Source organism: Mya arenaria, chromosome 4 (genome assembly GCF_026914265.1).
Source record: "Mya arenaria isolate MELC-2E11 chromosome 4, ASM2691426v1".
NCBI lineage: Eukaryota > Metazoa > Mollusca > Bivalvia > Myida > Myidae > Mya > Mya arenaria.
In genome coordinates this window covers 40725983-40743983 of record NC_069125.1, presented here as the reverse complement: position 1 = coordinate 40743983, position 18001 = coordinate 40725983, and the positions used below count along the sequence as shown (strand labels likewise).

General features: G+C 35.4%; 2 protein-coding genes across 3 annotated transcripts; both read left to right on the top strand.

Annotated features, from left to right (window-relative positions):
- The first annotated feature begins 5958 nt into the window (after positions 1-5958).
- Positions 5959-8601, top strand: LOC128232507 (uncharacterized). 2 transcript variants are annotated; one of them, XM_052946092.1, is made up of 2 exons: positions 5959-6602; positions 6633-8601. In XM_052946092.1, exons 1-2 carry the CDS (start codon positions 6052-6054, stop codon positions 7840-7842), a joined length of 1761 nt encoding a protein of 586 aa, XP_052802052.1. In that variant the 5' UTR covers positions 5959-6051; the 3' UTR covers positions 7843-8601. The 2 variants fall into 2 exon arrangements, with proteins under 2 accessions (XP_052802052.1, XP_052802051.1); XM_052946091.1 differs by having other exon boundaries at positions 5960-8601.
- Positions 8602-11642: 3041 nt separating this feature from the next.
- On the top strand, positions 11643-17753 carry LOC128232182 (transmembrane emp24 domain-containing protein 1-like). Its single transcript, XM_052945590.1, is given in 5 exon segments — positions 11643-11784; positions 11786-11833; positions 12726-12823; positions 13912-14095; positions 14972-17753. Coding segments are annotated over 5 exon segments (666 nt in total). The 5' UTR covers positions 11643-11682; the 3' UTR covers positions 15206-17753.
- Positions 17754-18001: the final 248 nt, after the last annotated feature.

Below are 18001 nucleotides of genomic sequence, written 5' to 3'. Positions count from 1 at the left end.
AATACATCTTAAATTTAAATTGTTCAACATTCATATATAATACATAACTAAATTGCTTGGTAAACTGCCGAAACTTTCCATTTTTTAAGACGAACGTTAATAACGCCATAAGTCACAAAACATCCATTTTCGAACGCAAATATGATAATAGCGCGATTTGATCTTTTGTTAGCAGTCTGATATATCACTGGTTTCCAGACATTTGCGCAAAAATTGACTTATTCAAAGACAAAAAAAAATGTTGTTAAACAATAATTCTTTGAAAGTGTAGCTTTAATATTGTCTATGATTGTTAACTTGTATACATATGCTTCTAGATGTGTGCGAATACATACATTTCTAGTTGTGTGTATATGCACATGTCTCTAGTTGTGTGTATATGCAAATGTCTCTAGTTTTGTCTATGCATATGCTTTAAGTTGTGTGTATACATATGTCCCTAGTTGTGTGTATACATATGTCCCTAGTTGTGTGTATGCATATGTCCCTAGTTGTGAGTATACATATGTCCCTAGTTGTGTGTATACATATGTCCCTAGTTGTGTGTATACATATGTCCCTAGTTGTGTGTATACATATGTCCCTAGTTGTGTGTATACATATGTCCCTAGTTGTGAGTATACATATGTCCCTAGTTGTGCGTATACATATGTCCCTAGTTGTGTGTATACATATGTCCCTAGTTGTGAGTATACATATGTCCCTAGTTGTGTGTATACATATGTCTCTAGTTGTGTGTATACATATGTCCCTAGTTGTGTGTATACATATGTCCCTAGTTGTGTGTATACATATGTCCCTAGTTGTGCGTATACGTATGTCCCTAGTTGTGTGTATACATATGTCCCTAGTTGTGTGTATACATATGTCCCTAGTTGTGAGTATACATATGTCCCTAGTTGTGCGTATACATATGTCCCTAGTTGTGCGCATACATATGTCCCTAGTTGTGCGCATACATATGTCCCTAGTTGTGAGTATACATATGTCCCTAGTTGTGAGTATACATATGTCCCTAGTTGTGTGTATACATATGTCCCTAGTTGTGTGTATACATATGTCCCTAGTTGTGTGTATACATATGTCCCTAGTTGTGTGTATACATATGTCCCTAGTTGTGTGTATACATATGTCTCTAGTTGTGGGTGTACATATGTCCCTAGTTGTGTGTATACATATGTCCCTAGTTGTGTGTATACATATGTCCCTAGTTGTGCGTATACATATGTCCCTAGTTGTGTGTATACATATGTCCCTAGTTGTGTGTATACATATGTCCCTAGTTGTGTGTATACATGTGTCTCTAGTTGTGCGTATACATATGTCCCTAGTTGTGCGTATACATATACATATGTCTCTAGTTGTGTGTATGCATATGTCCCTAGTTGTGTGTATACATATGTCCCTAGTTGTGCGTATACATATGTCTCTAATTGTGTGTATACATATGTCCCTAGTTGTGTGTATACATATTCCTTAGTTGTGCGTATACATATGTCCCTAGTTGTGCGTATACATATGTCCCTAGTTGTGCGTATACATATGTCCCTAGTTGTGCGTATACATATGTCCCTAGTTGTGCGTATACATATGTCCCTAGTTGTGCGTATACATATGTCCCTAGTTGTGTGTATACATATGTCTCTAGTTGTGTGTATGCATATGTCCCTAGTTGTGTGTATACATATGTCCCTAGTTGTGTGTATACATATGTCCCTAGTTGTGTGTATACATATGTCTCTAGTTGTGTGTATGCATGTGTCCCTAGTTGTGCGTATACATGTGTCCCTAGTTGTGCTTATGCATATGTCCCTACTTGTGCGTATACATATGTCCCTAGTTGTGCGTATACATATGTCCCTAGTTGTGCGTATACATATGTCCCTAGTTGTGTGTATACATATGTCTCTAGTTGTGTGTATACATATGTCCCTAGTTGTGTGTATGCATATGTCCCTAGTTGTGTGTATACATATGTCCCTAGTTGTGTGTATACATATGTCCCTAGTTGTGTGTATACATATGTCTCTAGTTGTGTGTATGCATGTGTCCCTAGTTGTGCGTATACATGTGTCCCTAGTTGTGCTTATGCATATGTCCCTAGTTGTGCGTATACATATGTCCCTAGTTGTGCGTATACATATGTCCCTAGTTGTGCGTATACATATGTCCCTAGTTGTGTGTATACATATGTCTCTAGTTGTGTGTATACATATGTCCCTAGTTGTGTGTATACATATGTCCCTAGTTGTGTGTATACATATGTCTCTAGTTGTGTGTATACATATGTCTCTAGTTGTGTGTATACATATGTCCCTAGTTGTGTGTATACATATGTCCCAAGTTGTGCGTATACCTATGTCCCTAGTTGTGTGCATACATATGTCTCGAGTTGTGTGTATACATATGTCTCTAGTTGTGTGTATACATATGTCCCTAGTTGTGTGTATACATATGTCCCTAGTTGTGTGTATACATATGTTCCTAGTTGTGTGTATACATATGTCCCTAGTTGTGTGTATACATATGTCCCTAGGTGTGCGTATACATATGTCCCTAGTTGTGCGTATACATACGTCCCTAGTTGTGGGTGTACGTATGTCTCTGGTTGTTTGTATACGTATGTCTCTGGTTGTTTGTATACGTATGTCTCTGGTTGTTTGTATATGTATGTCTCTGGTTGTTTGTATACGTAAGTCCCTAGTTGTGTGTATACATATGTCTCGGGTTGTTTGTATACATTTGTCTCTGGTTGTGTGTATACATATGTCTCTAGTTGTGTGTGTGTGTATACGTATGTCCCTAGTTGTTTCTATACGTAAGTCCCTAATTGTGTGTGTACATATGCCTCTGGCTGTTTGTATACATATGTCTCTAGTTGTGTGTTTACGTATGTCTCTAGTTGTGTGTATACGTATGTCTCTAGTTGTGTGTATACGTATGTCTCTAGTTGTGTTTATACGTATGTCTCTAGTTGTGTATATACATATGTCTCTGGTTGTTTGTATACATTTGTCTCTAGTTGTGTGTATACATATGTATCTGGTTGTTTGCATACGTATGTCTCTAGTTGAGGGTGTACTCTAGTTGTGTGTATACGTATGTCCCTTTTGTGTGTAAACATGTATGCCTCAATTTGTGCGTATAAGTATGCCTCAAATTGTGTGTAAACGAATGTCTCTAGTTGTGTGTGTATATGTATGTCTCTAGTTGCGTGTGTATATGTATGTCTCTAGGTGTGTGTGTACATATGTCTCAAGTTATGTGTATACATATGTCTCAACTAAGTTGTGTTTATACGTATGTCTCTAGTTGTGTGTATACGTATGTCTCTAGTTGTGTGTGTGTGTGTGTGTGTGTGTGTGTATATACGTATGTCTCTAGTTGTGTGTGTATATGTATGTCTCTAGTTGTGTGTATACATATGTCTCTAGTTGTGTATATACATATGTCTCAGGTTGTGTATATACATATGTCTCTGGTTGTGTGTATACATATGTCTCTGGTTGTGTATATACATATGTCTCTGGTTGTGTGTATACATATAGCTTTAGTTGAGTGTATGCATATGTCTCAAGTTGTGTATATACATATGTCCCTAGTTGTGTGTATACATATGTCCCTAGTTGTGTGTATACATATTTCCCTAGTTGTGTGTATACATATGTCTCAGGTTGTGTATATACATATTTCTCAGGTTGTGTGTATACATATGTCTCAGGTTGTGTATATACATATGTCTCTGGTTGTGTATATACATATGTCTCAGGTTGTGTATATACATATGTCTCTGGTTGTGTATATACATATGTCTCAGGTTGTGTATATACATATGTCTCTGGTTGTGTGTATACATATAGCTTTAGTTGAGTGTATGCATATGTCTCAAGTTGTGTATATACATATGTCTCAGGTTGTGTGTATACATATGTCTCAGGTTGTGTGTATACATATGTCTCAGGTTGTGTGTATACATATGTCTCAGGTTGTGTATATACATATGTCTCAGGTTGTGTGTATACATATGTCTCAGGTTGTGTATATACATATGTCTCAGGTTGTGTATATATATATGTCTCTGGTTGTGTGTATACATATGTCTCAGGTTGTGTGTATACATATGTCTCAGGTTGTGTGTATATATATGTCTCAGGTTGTGTGTATACATATGTCTCTGGTTGTGTGTATACATATGTCTCAGGTTGTGTGTATACATATGTCTCAGGTTGTGTATATACATATGTCTCAGGTTGTGTGTATACATATGTCTCAGGTTGTGTATATACATATGTCTCAGGTTGTGTATATACATATGTCTCAGGTTGTGTATATACATATGTCTCTTGTTGTGTGTATACATATAGCTTTAGTTGAGTGTATGCATATGTCTCAAGTTGTGTATATACATATGTCTCAGGTTGTGTGTATACATATGTCTCAGGTTGTGTGTATACATATGTCTCAGGTTGTGTGTATACATATGTCTCTGGTTGTGTGTATACATATAGCTTTAGTTGAGTGTATGCATATGTCTCAAGTTGTGTGTATACGAATGTCTCTAGTTGAGTGTATACGTATGTCTCTAGTTGTGTGTATACGTATGTCTCATGTTGTGTGTATACACATGTCTCATGTTGTGTGTATGTATATGTCTCAACTTGTGTGTATACGTTCGTCTCATGTTGTGTGTATACATATGTCTCATGTTGTGTGTATACATATGTCTCTGGTTGTGTATATACATATGTCTCATTTTGTGTGTATACATATGTCTCATGTTGTGTGTATGCATATGTCTCAACTTGTGTGTATACGTTTGTCTCATGTTGTGTGTATACATATGTCTCATGTTGTGTGTATACATATGTCTCATGTTGTGTGTATACATATGTCTCTAGTTGTGTGTATACATATCTGTCTTAAGTTGAGTGTATGCATATGTCTCAAGTTGTGTGTATACGTTTGTCTCATGTTGTGTGTATACATATGTCTCAAGTTGTGTGTATTCATATGTCTCAAGTTGTGTGTTTACGTATGTCTCTAGTTGTGTGTACACATATGTCTCTAGTTGTGTATATACATATGTTTCTAGTTGTGTATATACATATGTCTCTAGTTGTGTGTATACGTTTTATGTATCAAGTTGTGTGTATACATATGTCCCTATTGTGTGTATACATATGTCTCTAGTTGTGTGTATACATATGTCTCTAGTTGTGTGTATACGTTATATGTCTCAAGTTGTATGTGTATGCATGTCTTGAGATGGATTTTTCTGCCAACAGATCAAACGTTTAATGTTTGGATATCCAAACACCTTATCGATCAATAATAGCAAAAATGCATATAATAGTGTAACGGTCCGCTGTAGGCGGCGGATGTGCGTTCATAATAACGTTCCGTTAAAACGGAAGTACGTTCATACCGGATGTAAACTTGGTTGGTAATATGCAAATTAGCAAATCCCGGACTATGTGAGAATAGAGAAGTTAGTGTATATAAAGACCAGTGGACCCCTTCAGGGTCGAGCATGCTTTTCACTGAAGGGATCTGCTGGTGTTTCATTGGCTCGCACGTTACGATAGACCTGAATTTTAATACTTTTTAAATAGATTTCAATTCATGCAGGTAGAAGACTGCTGGCTCCGTATAAGCGGGTTCTATGAAATTCATTGCACTTATAGTGTTTACAATACAGCAGCGAAAATCGCTGATAAGCCCTATATCCAATAGATTACTTCCAAGAAAATGTTCGAGATTTTCAACCAATGAAAGAGCTCAGATACGCAAATTATCTGTTTATTTACAAACATGCAAACACGTATGATGATTAATTGCGTTAACAGCTGCCAATGAAATGTTGTGTATACGTCTTGGTTACGCTTCATCAATCATTTATGTAAACCAGACGTTTAACGCGGATACGAATGCGATAAAAAGGTTTTTTTTATGAGAACATTGCAAAAACATCCGCCCTACGTTGGCCAGGACGAGAGTATTTAACGGAGATCGCATATACTGTTTTCATAAACTGTGGAGTTAAACAAAATAATGGCAAACACGAATTTCTTTGCTATTCTGTCACTGTGTGTGTGCTATTATGCAAATGGAGTTGCAATACGCAAGAGTCCTCCAATCGACTCAATGCCTCCAGTTGATCCGCCGATGCCAGGACCTCCAATTGATCCACCTATGCCAGAACCTCCAGTTGATCCACCGATGCCAGGACCTCCAATTGATCCACCTATGCCAGAACCTCCGGTTGATCCACCGATGCCAGGACCTCCAATTGATCCACCTATGCCAGAACCTCCAGTTGACCCACCGATGCCAGGACCTCTAATTGATCCACCTATGCCAGAACCTCCAGTTGATCTACCGATGCCAGGACCTACAATTGATCCACCTATGCCAGAACCTCCAATTGACCCACCGATGCCAGGACCTCCAATTGACCCACCGATGCCAGAACCTCCAATTGACCCACCGATGCCAGGACCTCTAATTGATCCACCTATGCCAAAACCTCCAGTCGATCCATCGACGATAGTTGATCGACTAATAATAGATCCACCTATGATTGATCCACCGATAGTTGATCCACTTGTAATTGCTCCACCGAAAATTGATCCTCCAAAAACAATTAAACCGGTCAAGCCGACGCCGACGGGTTCCGAGGAGCCACTCGATCTGGCATTTATCATGGACACGACCGGAAGTATGTCGTCTTACATCCATACCGCAAGAGAGAATATTCAGAAAGTTGTGGACAGAATTGTGCAGAGTTCTAGGACTGATATACGTTTTGCCCTTATTGAGTACAGGGATCACCCGCCAGCCGAAAGTACGTTTGTTGTAAGAAAAAATGACTTCACTTCATCGGTCTTAACCATGAAATCATGGCTGGAGAAAGCCGAAGCTAGTGGAGGTGGAGATACACCGGAAGCAGTTGCCGACGCCCTTCACTCTGGAACTACTCTGTCCTGGCGCCCAAAGGCTGTAAAAGTCGCAGTGCTAGTGTCGGACGCTCCACCACATGGTTTGGACCCTTCTAGTGACACCTCGTTTCCCAATGGACTTCCTGGAATATATGATCCTATCGAGATGGCGCATAAGCTTGTTGGAAAAGGCGTCACGCTCTATACCGTTGGATGCGAACCTGCAATATCGCCTTACAAAGACTTTTTCATGGCACTAGCCTACATTGCTAGCGGCCAATACATTCCTTTGAGTCGTCCAAAGGTTTTAATCGATGCAATTATTGGAGGAGCTAAAGAGGAACTATCCCTTCAGCATTTTTCTGCCGACGTTCAACGTGAAATCGAAAAGCAACAGGCATCCGGTGGAACAGTGGACAGGGCACAAATTGCTCAAACCGTGTATGACCAACTTAGTAGCCAGAATACGAAAACGACTCAACTTTTGCGCAATGATAAACCACTTGAAGGACCATCAAGCGATGCTATAGCAATTGCAGCGACAGGTAGTATGGCAGAAGCCAGAAAAGTGTTCAAAAAGGGAAGTGCACCTGTTTATTCAAGTGACTTTTCTATAGGACGACCATCACGCGTTTTTAGTAAGATGAGCATAATGGGTGGCGATGCGTTTTCTGGTATTGAAACGTTTTCTGACATGATGGAAAGTCCTTATGCAAGGATGGAATCGATGCCTATGGCGTCTTCGTTTGGCATGGAAAGTGCTGGTGCAAGCCGAATGGCATCGCCGCCCGTGGCGTCTTCCGTTTCCGCTGAAAAAGAGACATATACGGCAGTGGACGCTGCAGTTACTCTGGAGCAAATAAAACGACTAGTGAATAAGGAAGCGGCAAAAACTGGAGCCTAATTGATTCTTAATTTAATGTATATAGTCCGCGCTTAATAAGTTGGTCATTATATCTAAGGTTAAGTCAGGAATGTTTAATGGATTGATACCTTAAAATTTCTACTCTATTACGTTTTATCACCTCACACATATATGACCGACTGATCATTGCAGTGAACATATTATCTACACAGATTCAGATATTTGTTAAAATGTTATTGTGGAGAATGTGGTGAACATGTCCGGCAGATTGATACTGAGTATATCTTTGTCATCGTATACACAGGCATCTGAATCATTGTTTGTCACTAAAATGTTGTTTAAAACCATTTTGGGTACATACAATGACAACACATCTGAATATATTTAGTGTCTTTGATATACAAAAAAGAAACGAATTTCTTTTTCTTTTTTGTATATCAAAGACACTAAATATCTATGTGTTGTTCATCTCATTGTATGTACCCAAAATGGTTTTAAACAACATTTTAGTGACAAACAATGATTCAGATGCCTGTGATCGTATATATTTTAGTGCTTGTTTCTGGCTGCATAATGGTTTGAACCTGCAAACTATGTTTTATATACATACGTATATAAGATGAAATAAAATGTAGGTCTGATCGGTTTGGTCCAAGCTTTCAGAGCGCCGACATACAGTGTTTTGATACAAATTATAAGCTATGGAAATAATTATGTACCAGTGTGCTTTTTTCTGTATATTTATAAAATCTTGTATAAGCGCCTAATTTATCACTAATAAACTAATTTAACCCGTGAGTTGCATCAATTAGATTTACATGAACTAGTTTGCGAGACAGTTAAGAAAGACTGTTAATGGGTTTTCGTAGTGTGTTTCAAACCATGAACGTATTTGGGGAGAAAACAACACGTGGCTTTTCCTTAAATTACCACGTTTATAGAGGTCAGTGGTAATATTCAATTTGCAAACTTCAAAATCGAGTTTATTCAATAACTCATGCCATACATGTTTGAAAGAGTACATGAGCACTGCACTGACCATATTAATCGTATAAAAAGACAATGCATTTATCAAACATATCCTAACACAATTAAAAACAATTTGCGGTGTTTCATTAAAAAAATCAAAGATTTTCGCTATTGTTGTGTTCCATTTTGATTATTGGTCAACTGATTGTTTAATTGGAAAAATGGTACCTGGTCAATAATGCAAGTGCAAGTCATAAATATTACACCATTTATCTGATAACACTCTGTAGTTCTGTAAGTCCCGAATTTCAGGCCCCTTCTATTGCTTCCATAGATAGTATGGGTTTGAAAGTGTCAGTATGCAACAGGGTAAACTACATATTAATTAGTTAACTACTGAATCTAAAAATAATTTTGAAATGACTTAAATTTATGCTTACGTTTTCATTTTTCTTCTTCTTCTTCTTCTTCTTCTTCTTCTTCTTCTTATTATTATTATTTTTATTTTTATTATTATTATTATTATTATAAATGTAACAAATATGTATGTCTGTCAAGATGACGTACGAAAAATTATATTATACTTATATTATAACTATTTTACTCTTTGATACCGAAACTGCAGAAACAAATACAAATAAATATTAAAATATTCTGGGTTAGTGGAGAGCGAACACACGCCGGTACAGTCAATAAAAAATTAGAAAACTGACAACAAAACCATTTCGTCATACAAAAAACGCATTTAAAAACATGAGCGGGTCCCTTTAAAATGTCAAATTTAAGGATGTATTCATCAGCTCAGGATCAAGTAACATGCCACGTACATGAGGTTCACAGTAGATATATTGCATGGCGGCAGTCACATATAATTGTATTATAGCTGTGTATGAGTGTCAGTGTTCGAAATTATCATTTGTCCCTTTTTATATCTGACATATGTATATGTACATTTCTGTTGGTATCATATCGTTTGAGAGCCAGCCTTTATGGACTTAAATCAGGTGAATCGGTAGATTTAAACGGAGGCTTTGTCAGTAGACAAACTATAATCTCAATAATTTAGCTGGTTAAATGGTAAGTTGTTTGCAACTACCACGGACCTATAAACCATATATATAATTGGTGTATAGGTCCGTGCAACTACCAAATAAATGAATTGTGCCGAGCGTCTGCGACACTCAATATTAATGGTTTTGGTAAATGTATACCAGAAATAACCTTTAACCATAACAAAGTGATTGCACAGATGTATGAGTCTTTGTTATTGACTGTTGATAATCCAGGGAGAGTCGGGGTAAAATACAGTTGTGCAGTTCGAGAATACACCAACTCTACATAAACTCAAATATTTGAATAATTTTAGACCTCTTTAGTTCACTTAAGAGAGCTCCAGTCTAATTATTGAATTAATTCATCAATTAGAATAGAGATCTATTCAAATCGTTTAGGGAGCTATAGCTGTTATCCGAAATCAACTCAATTGATAAGTAGTTCATGATAACCGGAATTAGAGGTGTTCTCGAATCTCGTTAAAACGACTTAGTATATTATTTAAACGACTTAAGTTTGTCGCTACATACTATTTTACTAACAAACAATTATTACTCTGTTTTTTGTTTTTTCATTCTGTGTTTTTGTTTTGTGATTGTTTGTTTTTTATTTACCTGACACGTGAATGTTTACTATATTTATTTATATATACTTATCATCATAGTCTTGCTGAATGCTTTTTGTATGTTTCATGGTATATGTATCTGTTTATTGACAATGTACTATGTACACGTCGTAATAAATGTTTCTGTCTGTCTGTCTTAAGTTTGTCGTTTAAACTCTTACGTATCTCAATAAATCGGCAGTATTCTGGGTAAACAGGATCACATATTTTTTTTTAATTTAAAGGCCTAGTTTAAGGAATGTTTGGCATGGCAATCCCCTGCTGTGCATCTCCTGCTGTCACTGTGGGGGCCAATATTCTGTTTATTTGTTTTCTGGCTCAGGGCGATTTGGGTCCATTTTTATAATACAACCTCCAAAACTGCACAGCAGGATACTCAGACCAGAGATCTGATAAGACAATAAGGCAATTAGATTAAGATCAATACACACTTTTTTGTGTGTAAATTGTGTATGTTGTTTGTTTTTGTGTGTGTGTTTTTTTGTGTGTGTGTGTGTGTGTGTGTTTTTTTTTTTTTTTGTGTGTGTGTGTGTGTGTTTTTTTTTTTTTTTTGGGGGGGGGGGGGGTCACTTATAGAAGGATTAAACTTTTAATATCACAATAATTCGCGACATTGCCAGTAATAAAACATGAATGAGGTAAGAGATTATCTTATTGGGCGATTATGATTGGACAATTATGTCGTTTTAACGTGAATTGCCAGTCGTTTAAACGTTGGTTGCCTTTATTCATACATTTATACATGATACTGAAAACAAAATGTAATATACAGAATGCAATTTAGGAAAAAGAATGACCCTTGGTCATTTGCAAATGTAAATTTAACGGTAAAATGATATACAAAGTCGTTTTAACAAGTAACATGTGTAACGAGACACGAAGTCGTTTTAACAAAATGATCAAAGTCGTTGTAAAAGAGATACGTACTGTATAGTAAGTCGTTTTAATGTGATACGACGGGTTTATCGAGATAAGTAAGTCGTTTGAACGGGATAAAAAAAACAATAACACGTATGTCACCTCTATGCTACAATTGTTCCATACACATATGCACTTTATTAAGGGTCGAATTGGCAGGCCCGGATTATCTCTTCGCTTGAAATACCTGAAATGGGTCGAAGTATTAAGAGGTCGAAATATCCCGATACCTTTTCGCCCAGTCATAATCATTCGATAAAATAATAATTGCGGACGTACTTCCGGTTTCAGTTTAGCCTTTTAGTTTGTTTACAATGGATTTTAAAAGCGTTTGTGTCCTTTTAGGGATGCTAATACATACTTTTGCATTTGAATTTGATCTTACAGTTGAAGTAGGTGCGGGGAAAATGGAGTGTTTTTTTTCAGGAAATTAAAACACCAGGCGGGGTTGAAGTTGAATACCAGGTATATTGCCCCACCCACCATGCTTTCTGCGATGGTTATGGTTGTTTACCGCTGACTATTAAACCTTGTATTGTGATTTTATTATCTAGTGTTATTCTTGAAAGTAAACTTTACATATTAGGTTTCGATTGGATGCTTTGCTATTCATAATCATTTGCGCCATGACCCTTATTTATGCGTCTAGGCCCTTACGTAGTCATTTTAAAATGCCCTCAAGGCTTCATTAAAAAACAACAACAGAAGCCTGGACAGCATTTTAGAATGACTAAGCCCTTATGTATTTTAGTGAGAGTAAGAAAACAAATAGAAAATAAGTGTCTTAGAATTCTACTCTGCACCCATAGAAAGCAGGAACATATTAAACTTGGATTAGAGACTGCCTTTAAATAAAATACACACACAAATTAACGCATGTTCCATAAGTGATTTCTACCAGTTCTTTGATAGAAGGTAATGAGTGATCTGTCCACCTTTTCAGCTCTGCTGTAAATTAGCAAAGACATGTAAACCACCAAAATCTGTTACTGTTAGTATTTGTTGAATGTTACTGACTGATTCAAATTTATATCAACTTCAAATTTATAAATGTTTTAATAGACAAGTAAACTGATCATGGCCAATATTGGTTAAACAATCAAAAGAAATAATATACCATGAATGTATCTTAATACACTCCGGGAAATTCCGACAGTTAACTTATTATCTCAGATGAAAACTCGTATCTTCCAAATGATCAAAATAATTTAATAGACATTGAAGGAAGTTTCCAATCCATGATGTCCACACAGAAAGTAATTTTTCAAATTCAATACTATAATATTTTGATTAAAGTGTACATTTGTTATAAAAATATCAATTTAATTATTATTCTGAAATATTTTGAAACTTTCAGGTGATAGATGGTGGCGATCTTGATATTAACTTCTTTGTACAAGCTCCTGATGGCAGAGTTCTCATCTCTGAACATAAGAAAACTGATAACTACCACAAGTATGTATGTAGTTATAGTATATAGTCAGCATGCTATGTTTTCCTTATTTTTTCACTTATTATGGTTGGGTTAAGTCAGCAATGCATGATTGATTTATTCATTAAAAACATTAACTCTATTACGTTTTATGAGTTTGTGAATGTCATCTCACACAAGATGATCATTGCAGTGAACACACATATTAAGACATTTGTCCAAAATGCTGAGTGGTCCTTTGTTATGGTATATTTTGTATTGACTACAAGTATGTTTTATATATTTTTAAGAATCATAATTCTACTTTCTGTATTTTCTAACATTTTTTAACTGTAGTGTAAATAAACTCTTTTTTTTTAAACTCTTGTTCAAAGTCTCTTCTGATATAGATATCAATTTATTCCTTTCTTCATTGGGGAGAACTTATTCAGTCCCTATCATCATAAATTTGCCATTTTTAGAACATGAATCATAATTCTATTTATTACATGAAAACAATGAGCTGAAAAACAAGGAAACTTTATTTTTGCATGGAAAAAATGTTTCATGGATGATGCCTTAATGGTAAGGTTCATCGTGTTCCAACCTCAAAGCAATTACCATTAGTTTATGATGGTTTTTCAAAAAATATTTGAATTGACATGAAATTTTATCTCATAAAAACGTATTGTGATATACTGCCTGGGATGATGAAGATAATACTGCAGATAAATGTCTTCAGCCAGTATACCTGTTTATATGGGTATACCGGTATATTGTTGCAGCCCTGGGCCCCGTTTCATTAATGGTCGCATCGCAAATTTAGACTGCGACGTCGCAAAGTTGCCGATCACATCGCAAAATGCGTTTCATCAAAATTGCGACGTCGCAAAGAGCACCTGCTGGTCGCAAATATCGGTGCTTTTATTGCGACTGGGTACTACATTCATTGATAGTTTGAATTATATTGCCTAAAGTTTCTCACTGATATGATTATTGTTGTGTACTTGTGGACAATGTATACTTGTGGAATGTCATACTTTGTAAAATAATAAGGAAAACAGTAACATTATGAATAATGACATCATCATATTATTTAAATTGATTTATTAAAATGAGCTGTGTATTTAAGGTTAGACATACAAACAGCTGGAGATATGAAGGTTTGTTTGGACAACACGTTCAGCCATTTTGCTATCAAACTTGTGTTCTTTGAGTTGATATCAGACGATGATGAAGAAGATGATGAAGGAAACTGGGACGGGGCTGGTGAGGAAATCGCACAACTCATGGATATGACACTAGATGATTTTAAGGTAAGTGCATGGAAAATTGGATAATGGTCTAGTGGGATTGTTGTCCGTCTCTTACCCAGAAATTACAGGTTCCATCTCAACCAGGTTTACTTTCTCATGGCCTCTCAAAAAGGAGGACTTAAGTTCTTGCAGGGCTTCCATTAAGAATTTGAAACTGGAAGTATGAACTTCCTGTGAATCACTTTTGGAAGTTTTACACTAAAATATGGAAGTTTAAGTCTCCATAATACAAAATCTTTTTCAACTATTTTTCAACAAATATATTAAAAATCAAATAATTTTCAATTTTACTTATATTATTATAATTCCTTTTACTTAAAAACACTTAAACTGATTGAAATTATGACTATAAAAGTAATATTAACAAAAGGTTTTGATTTTTTGTACTTCCAAGCTTTCAACTTTGGAAGTTTTCTTCAAAATTATGGAAGTTTTTGTACTTCCAAGGAATCAATGTTGGAAGTTTAAACCCATTTCTAGGGAGTAATATACTTCCAAACTTCCTTTAACAGAAGCCCTGAGTTCTGGTTTCTACCCCTCAAACAAACTTGAGAAAGGTTCATGTCTTCTTGTAGCGTCTTTACAATAAAGCTTATATATATTAGTGCAAGCATTTTAAATCATTTTTATGGCATTTCTTTGTAAATATTTAATTTTATATGACCAACTGTATCATTTCCTTGTTTTCTTGAAGTAATTGCAGTGCTTTAAGGCATATCATGTGTTACTTATGTACATTTAATATTTTAAATGAAGTTAAAGTCCACTTTCAAAAGCATAATAGATGCTAAAAGAATTTCCAAAGAAGCAGGTTGTTTGTGTATGTTATTAATTTTACTATTTGAAATAACTTTACTATTGATGTACTGTTTTCAGCAAGTCCTAGAAAGGATGGGACAAAACTTGGACAAGTCGAGAAACTTACAGACTGTGTTAAAGATGTACGAGGCTCGTGACAGGAACATAGTGGAAATGAACTTTGATCGCGTAAACGTTCTCTCTGGTATCCAGCTGGGTGTAATGCTCACTGTTGGCATTGTACAAGTTATCCTTATACGAAGTTTGTTTGAAGACAAAAAAGTTTCCGGTCTTCTTAAGACGAAGACATAGTTTTATTTTGGACCTTAGTGTTCATAACGTTTTTATTTAGGTATAGTATATTTATGACTTACAAGTGAGTTTATTGCTGAAATTGCTGAGTGCACAAATATATTTGTTTTGTTTTTGAATTTAAATGACTTTTTGTTACTTATATACATGTATAATTTCATTATTTCTTCGAGGCATAATTCACAAACTGTACATTGTGATATAGATCATACCCATCTTTGTAAGTAGACCTTGCATTGCATGAAAAGTTTAATTTTGACTTGACAGTTAACTATGAAAGGTTTTGTCTGAATGAAGAGCATAAAGTTATATCTATATTCTTATTATATAAGAATACTCATTACTGTCTTGTATAATGTATATTGCATTTGCATTTTGAGGGTTTTATTTTTGGATTCTGTTATATCTACATTTAACCTCAAGACTTCACAGTCACCAAATCAGATATGTGTAAACCTTATTGTTTATATTGTTAATACTAAACCTTGCAAAAATGGTACACAAACGACACAAATATTACTTTTCAGGTTTATTGAAATGTTATTATATGTATGATACTTGGGTGTATTTCAATTGACTGCTATAACAAATGTAAGAAAGGCCTTTACTTTATACATGTATGCCAATGAGTGGATTGTGTGGTTTAATAGTGGTGAATCTTATATGGCCTGATTATTATTATTATTATTATTATAAGTAGTTGGCTTCACCAATGATAATCTTACCAGGAAGCTTTTTTACGTTTTCTTCACATGAAAAAAAGTCCAAAAGTCACATATTTGTGGGTGGATAGTGTTAGTTCCGTCAAATGAGAATGTATGCATATATTATACAGTCTATAAACAGTTTGTGCTTCACTTGTTGAAATCCATGTTTTAGTGTTGTAGATTGTTTAAATTGTGATACATTAATACATTTTGATATACTCTTGTTTTACCTGTTTAATCATTTTTTGCTCCAGTATTTTTGTATACATTGAGATTAGCTACATTTGTACATGTACTTAATCCTGTGTACCTTGAATGAACAAATTCATGTGTGTTCTTTGTATGAACAAATTTTTGTAATTAATAATGCATTAGGTTTTCTGTATAGGATTTTTTAACAAACTGTCAACATCTGCATTGTTAAAAAACTTGTTCGCTCTTCCAATATATTGGCAAGAAAGGCAACACCAAATTGATTTTTGTGATTAGTGTCAAGCCCCTATTTCAAAATCTAACTACCAGGCTTGAAAAAAACAACAACACTTGTCATGAAAAAACAAGCATATAGTTCTTGCTTCAACCTCTTTGAAATTTATACTGCATGCATTCCAAATACGGTAGCAATCCAGCAGTGTAAAACTTGAAGACAGCACTAAGCACCAGTCATCGAAATTAGACTTTTGGATCAACAAGCCCGAATTATTATAGTATTGCTTGGCATCAAATTTTCTAACAAGGCCTGCTATATAAAATTCAGAATTTGAGCAAGCCCGAAAGACATTTTACCAGTGCAGGGCTTGCGGGCTTGTGCTAATTTCGACCACTGAAGCACTTGCAAGTTTTTTAATGGTTCGTAATATACTTCTAATTCTGTTTAAGTATTAAACTAGCATCAAAATATTAGCATATTAGCATCAGTGTTGTTTGCAGTATTCTTTTTATTATTTTATTTTTTCAATTTGGCAGACTCATATATCTACCAGGTGGAAGACCCGAAACAAATAATCAATTTGCTATGTCCTAATTTAGTACACAAGTCATATTAACAATGGCAACTACATATATGCACAGGAAGTCCTTGGATAAAATGTGGAGATATAATTGCTCTTTAACCAGCTAAGAAAATCTGACCAGCATGGCATCTGCATGTGATGCTCAAAAAAAGTAGAATGGTAATTCTCAGATTTATAACTTAAAAGTAGTTTAGGATCAGGGATGTGATTTGTCTGTTGATTCGAAAATGTTAAAGTATTGACCCTCCAGTTTGCTTTAAATGAAGCCGTATGAGACCTCCAAAGGGCTTCTAAAATGCCACTTTTGCTTTTGTGGCAGAGCGCTTTGCCCCCTTTCAACCCATTGGGTGACTAGGGGAGCCTATAAAACCCCTCGCCAAAATGGTTCCAGCTTCTGCATTCAGGTAGATCACATCCCTGAAGATCACAAGAATACATCTTGCCAATAATATGTCATAAAAATATAGTGTGTGTGAATTCAGCAGATATTCTCATTTTCTATATTATGTTATATTTTCTATTGCATTTGGCTGTTAAATCATGTTTAGACATTTTTAAAAACACAAATTCGAACAAATTACTCGGTAATATTTACATCACTTTCAGAACAAAGTCATCTTAATTGTGTTCAATTAGTTTGATTACTTATAGAACAATAAAGTTTGCTCAAGTATGTTATGCAAGCATTTATATGTTGTAGCGTCTTCTCTTGACCACCTGCTGTACATTTAATCCATCTGTCGCATTGCATGTACCTATATAATGAATGCCAATTGTCACAGCGAAATTATATTTGGGATGGAAATAAAAAAATATTTGGTAAAAATATTCGGTCTTGTCTTATAAAACTTTAATATGTAACCAAGTGCACCATTGATCAATGTTCTTTCGAATTGTCATTGCTGTCAATGATTATCTACTGTGTTAAACGAAAGAATATTTTGTTACAAGTTCATGTATATTTGCTTGTCCAAGATTACTATGTGACTTGTAAAACTCTCCATTGGTTTAACTGTCACATGTATGAATGTTTATATCAGGTGGTTTGGTGTCATGTCAGGTTTAGGGCTAGTCGA

Coding starts and splice junctions, on each gene's coding strand:
- LOC128232507 (XM_052946091.1), top strand. CDS start 6,052: ATGGCAAACACGAATTTCTTTGCTATTCTGTCACTGTGTGTGTGCTAT.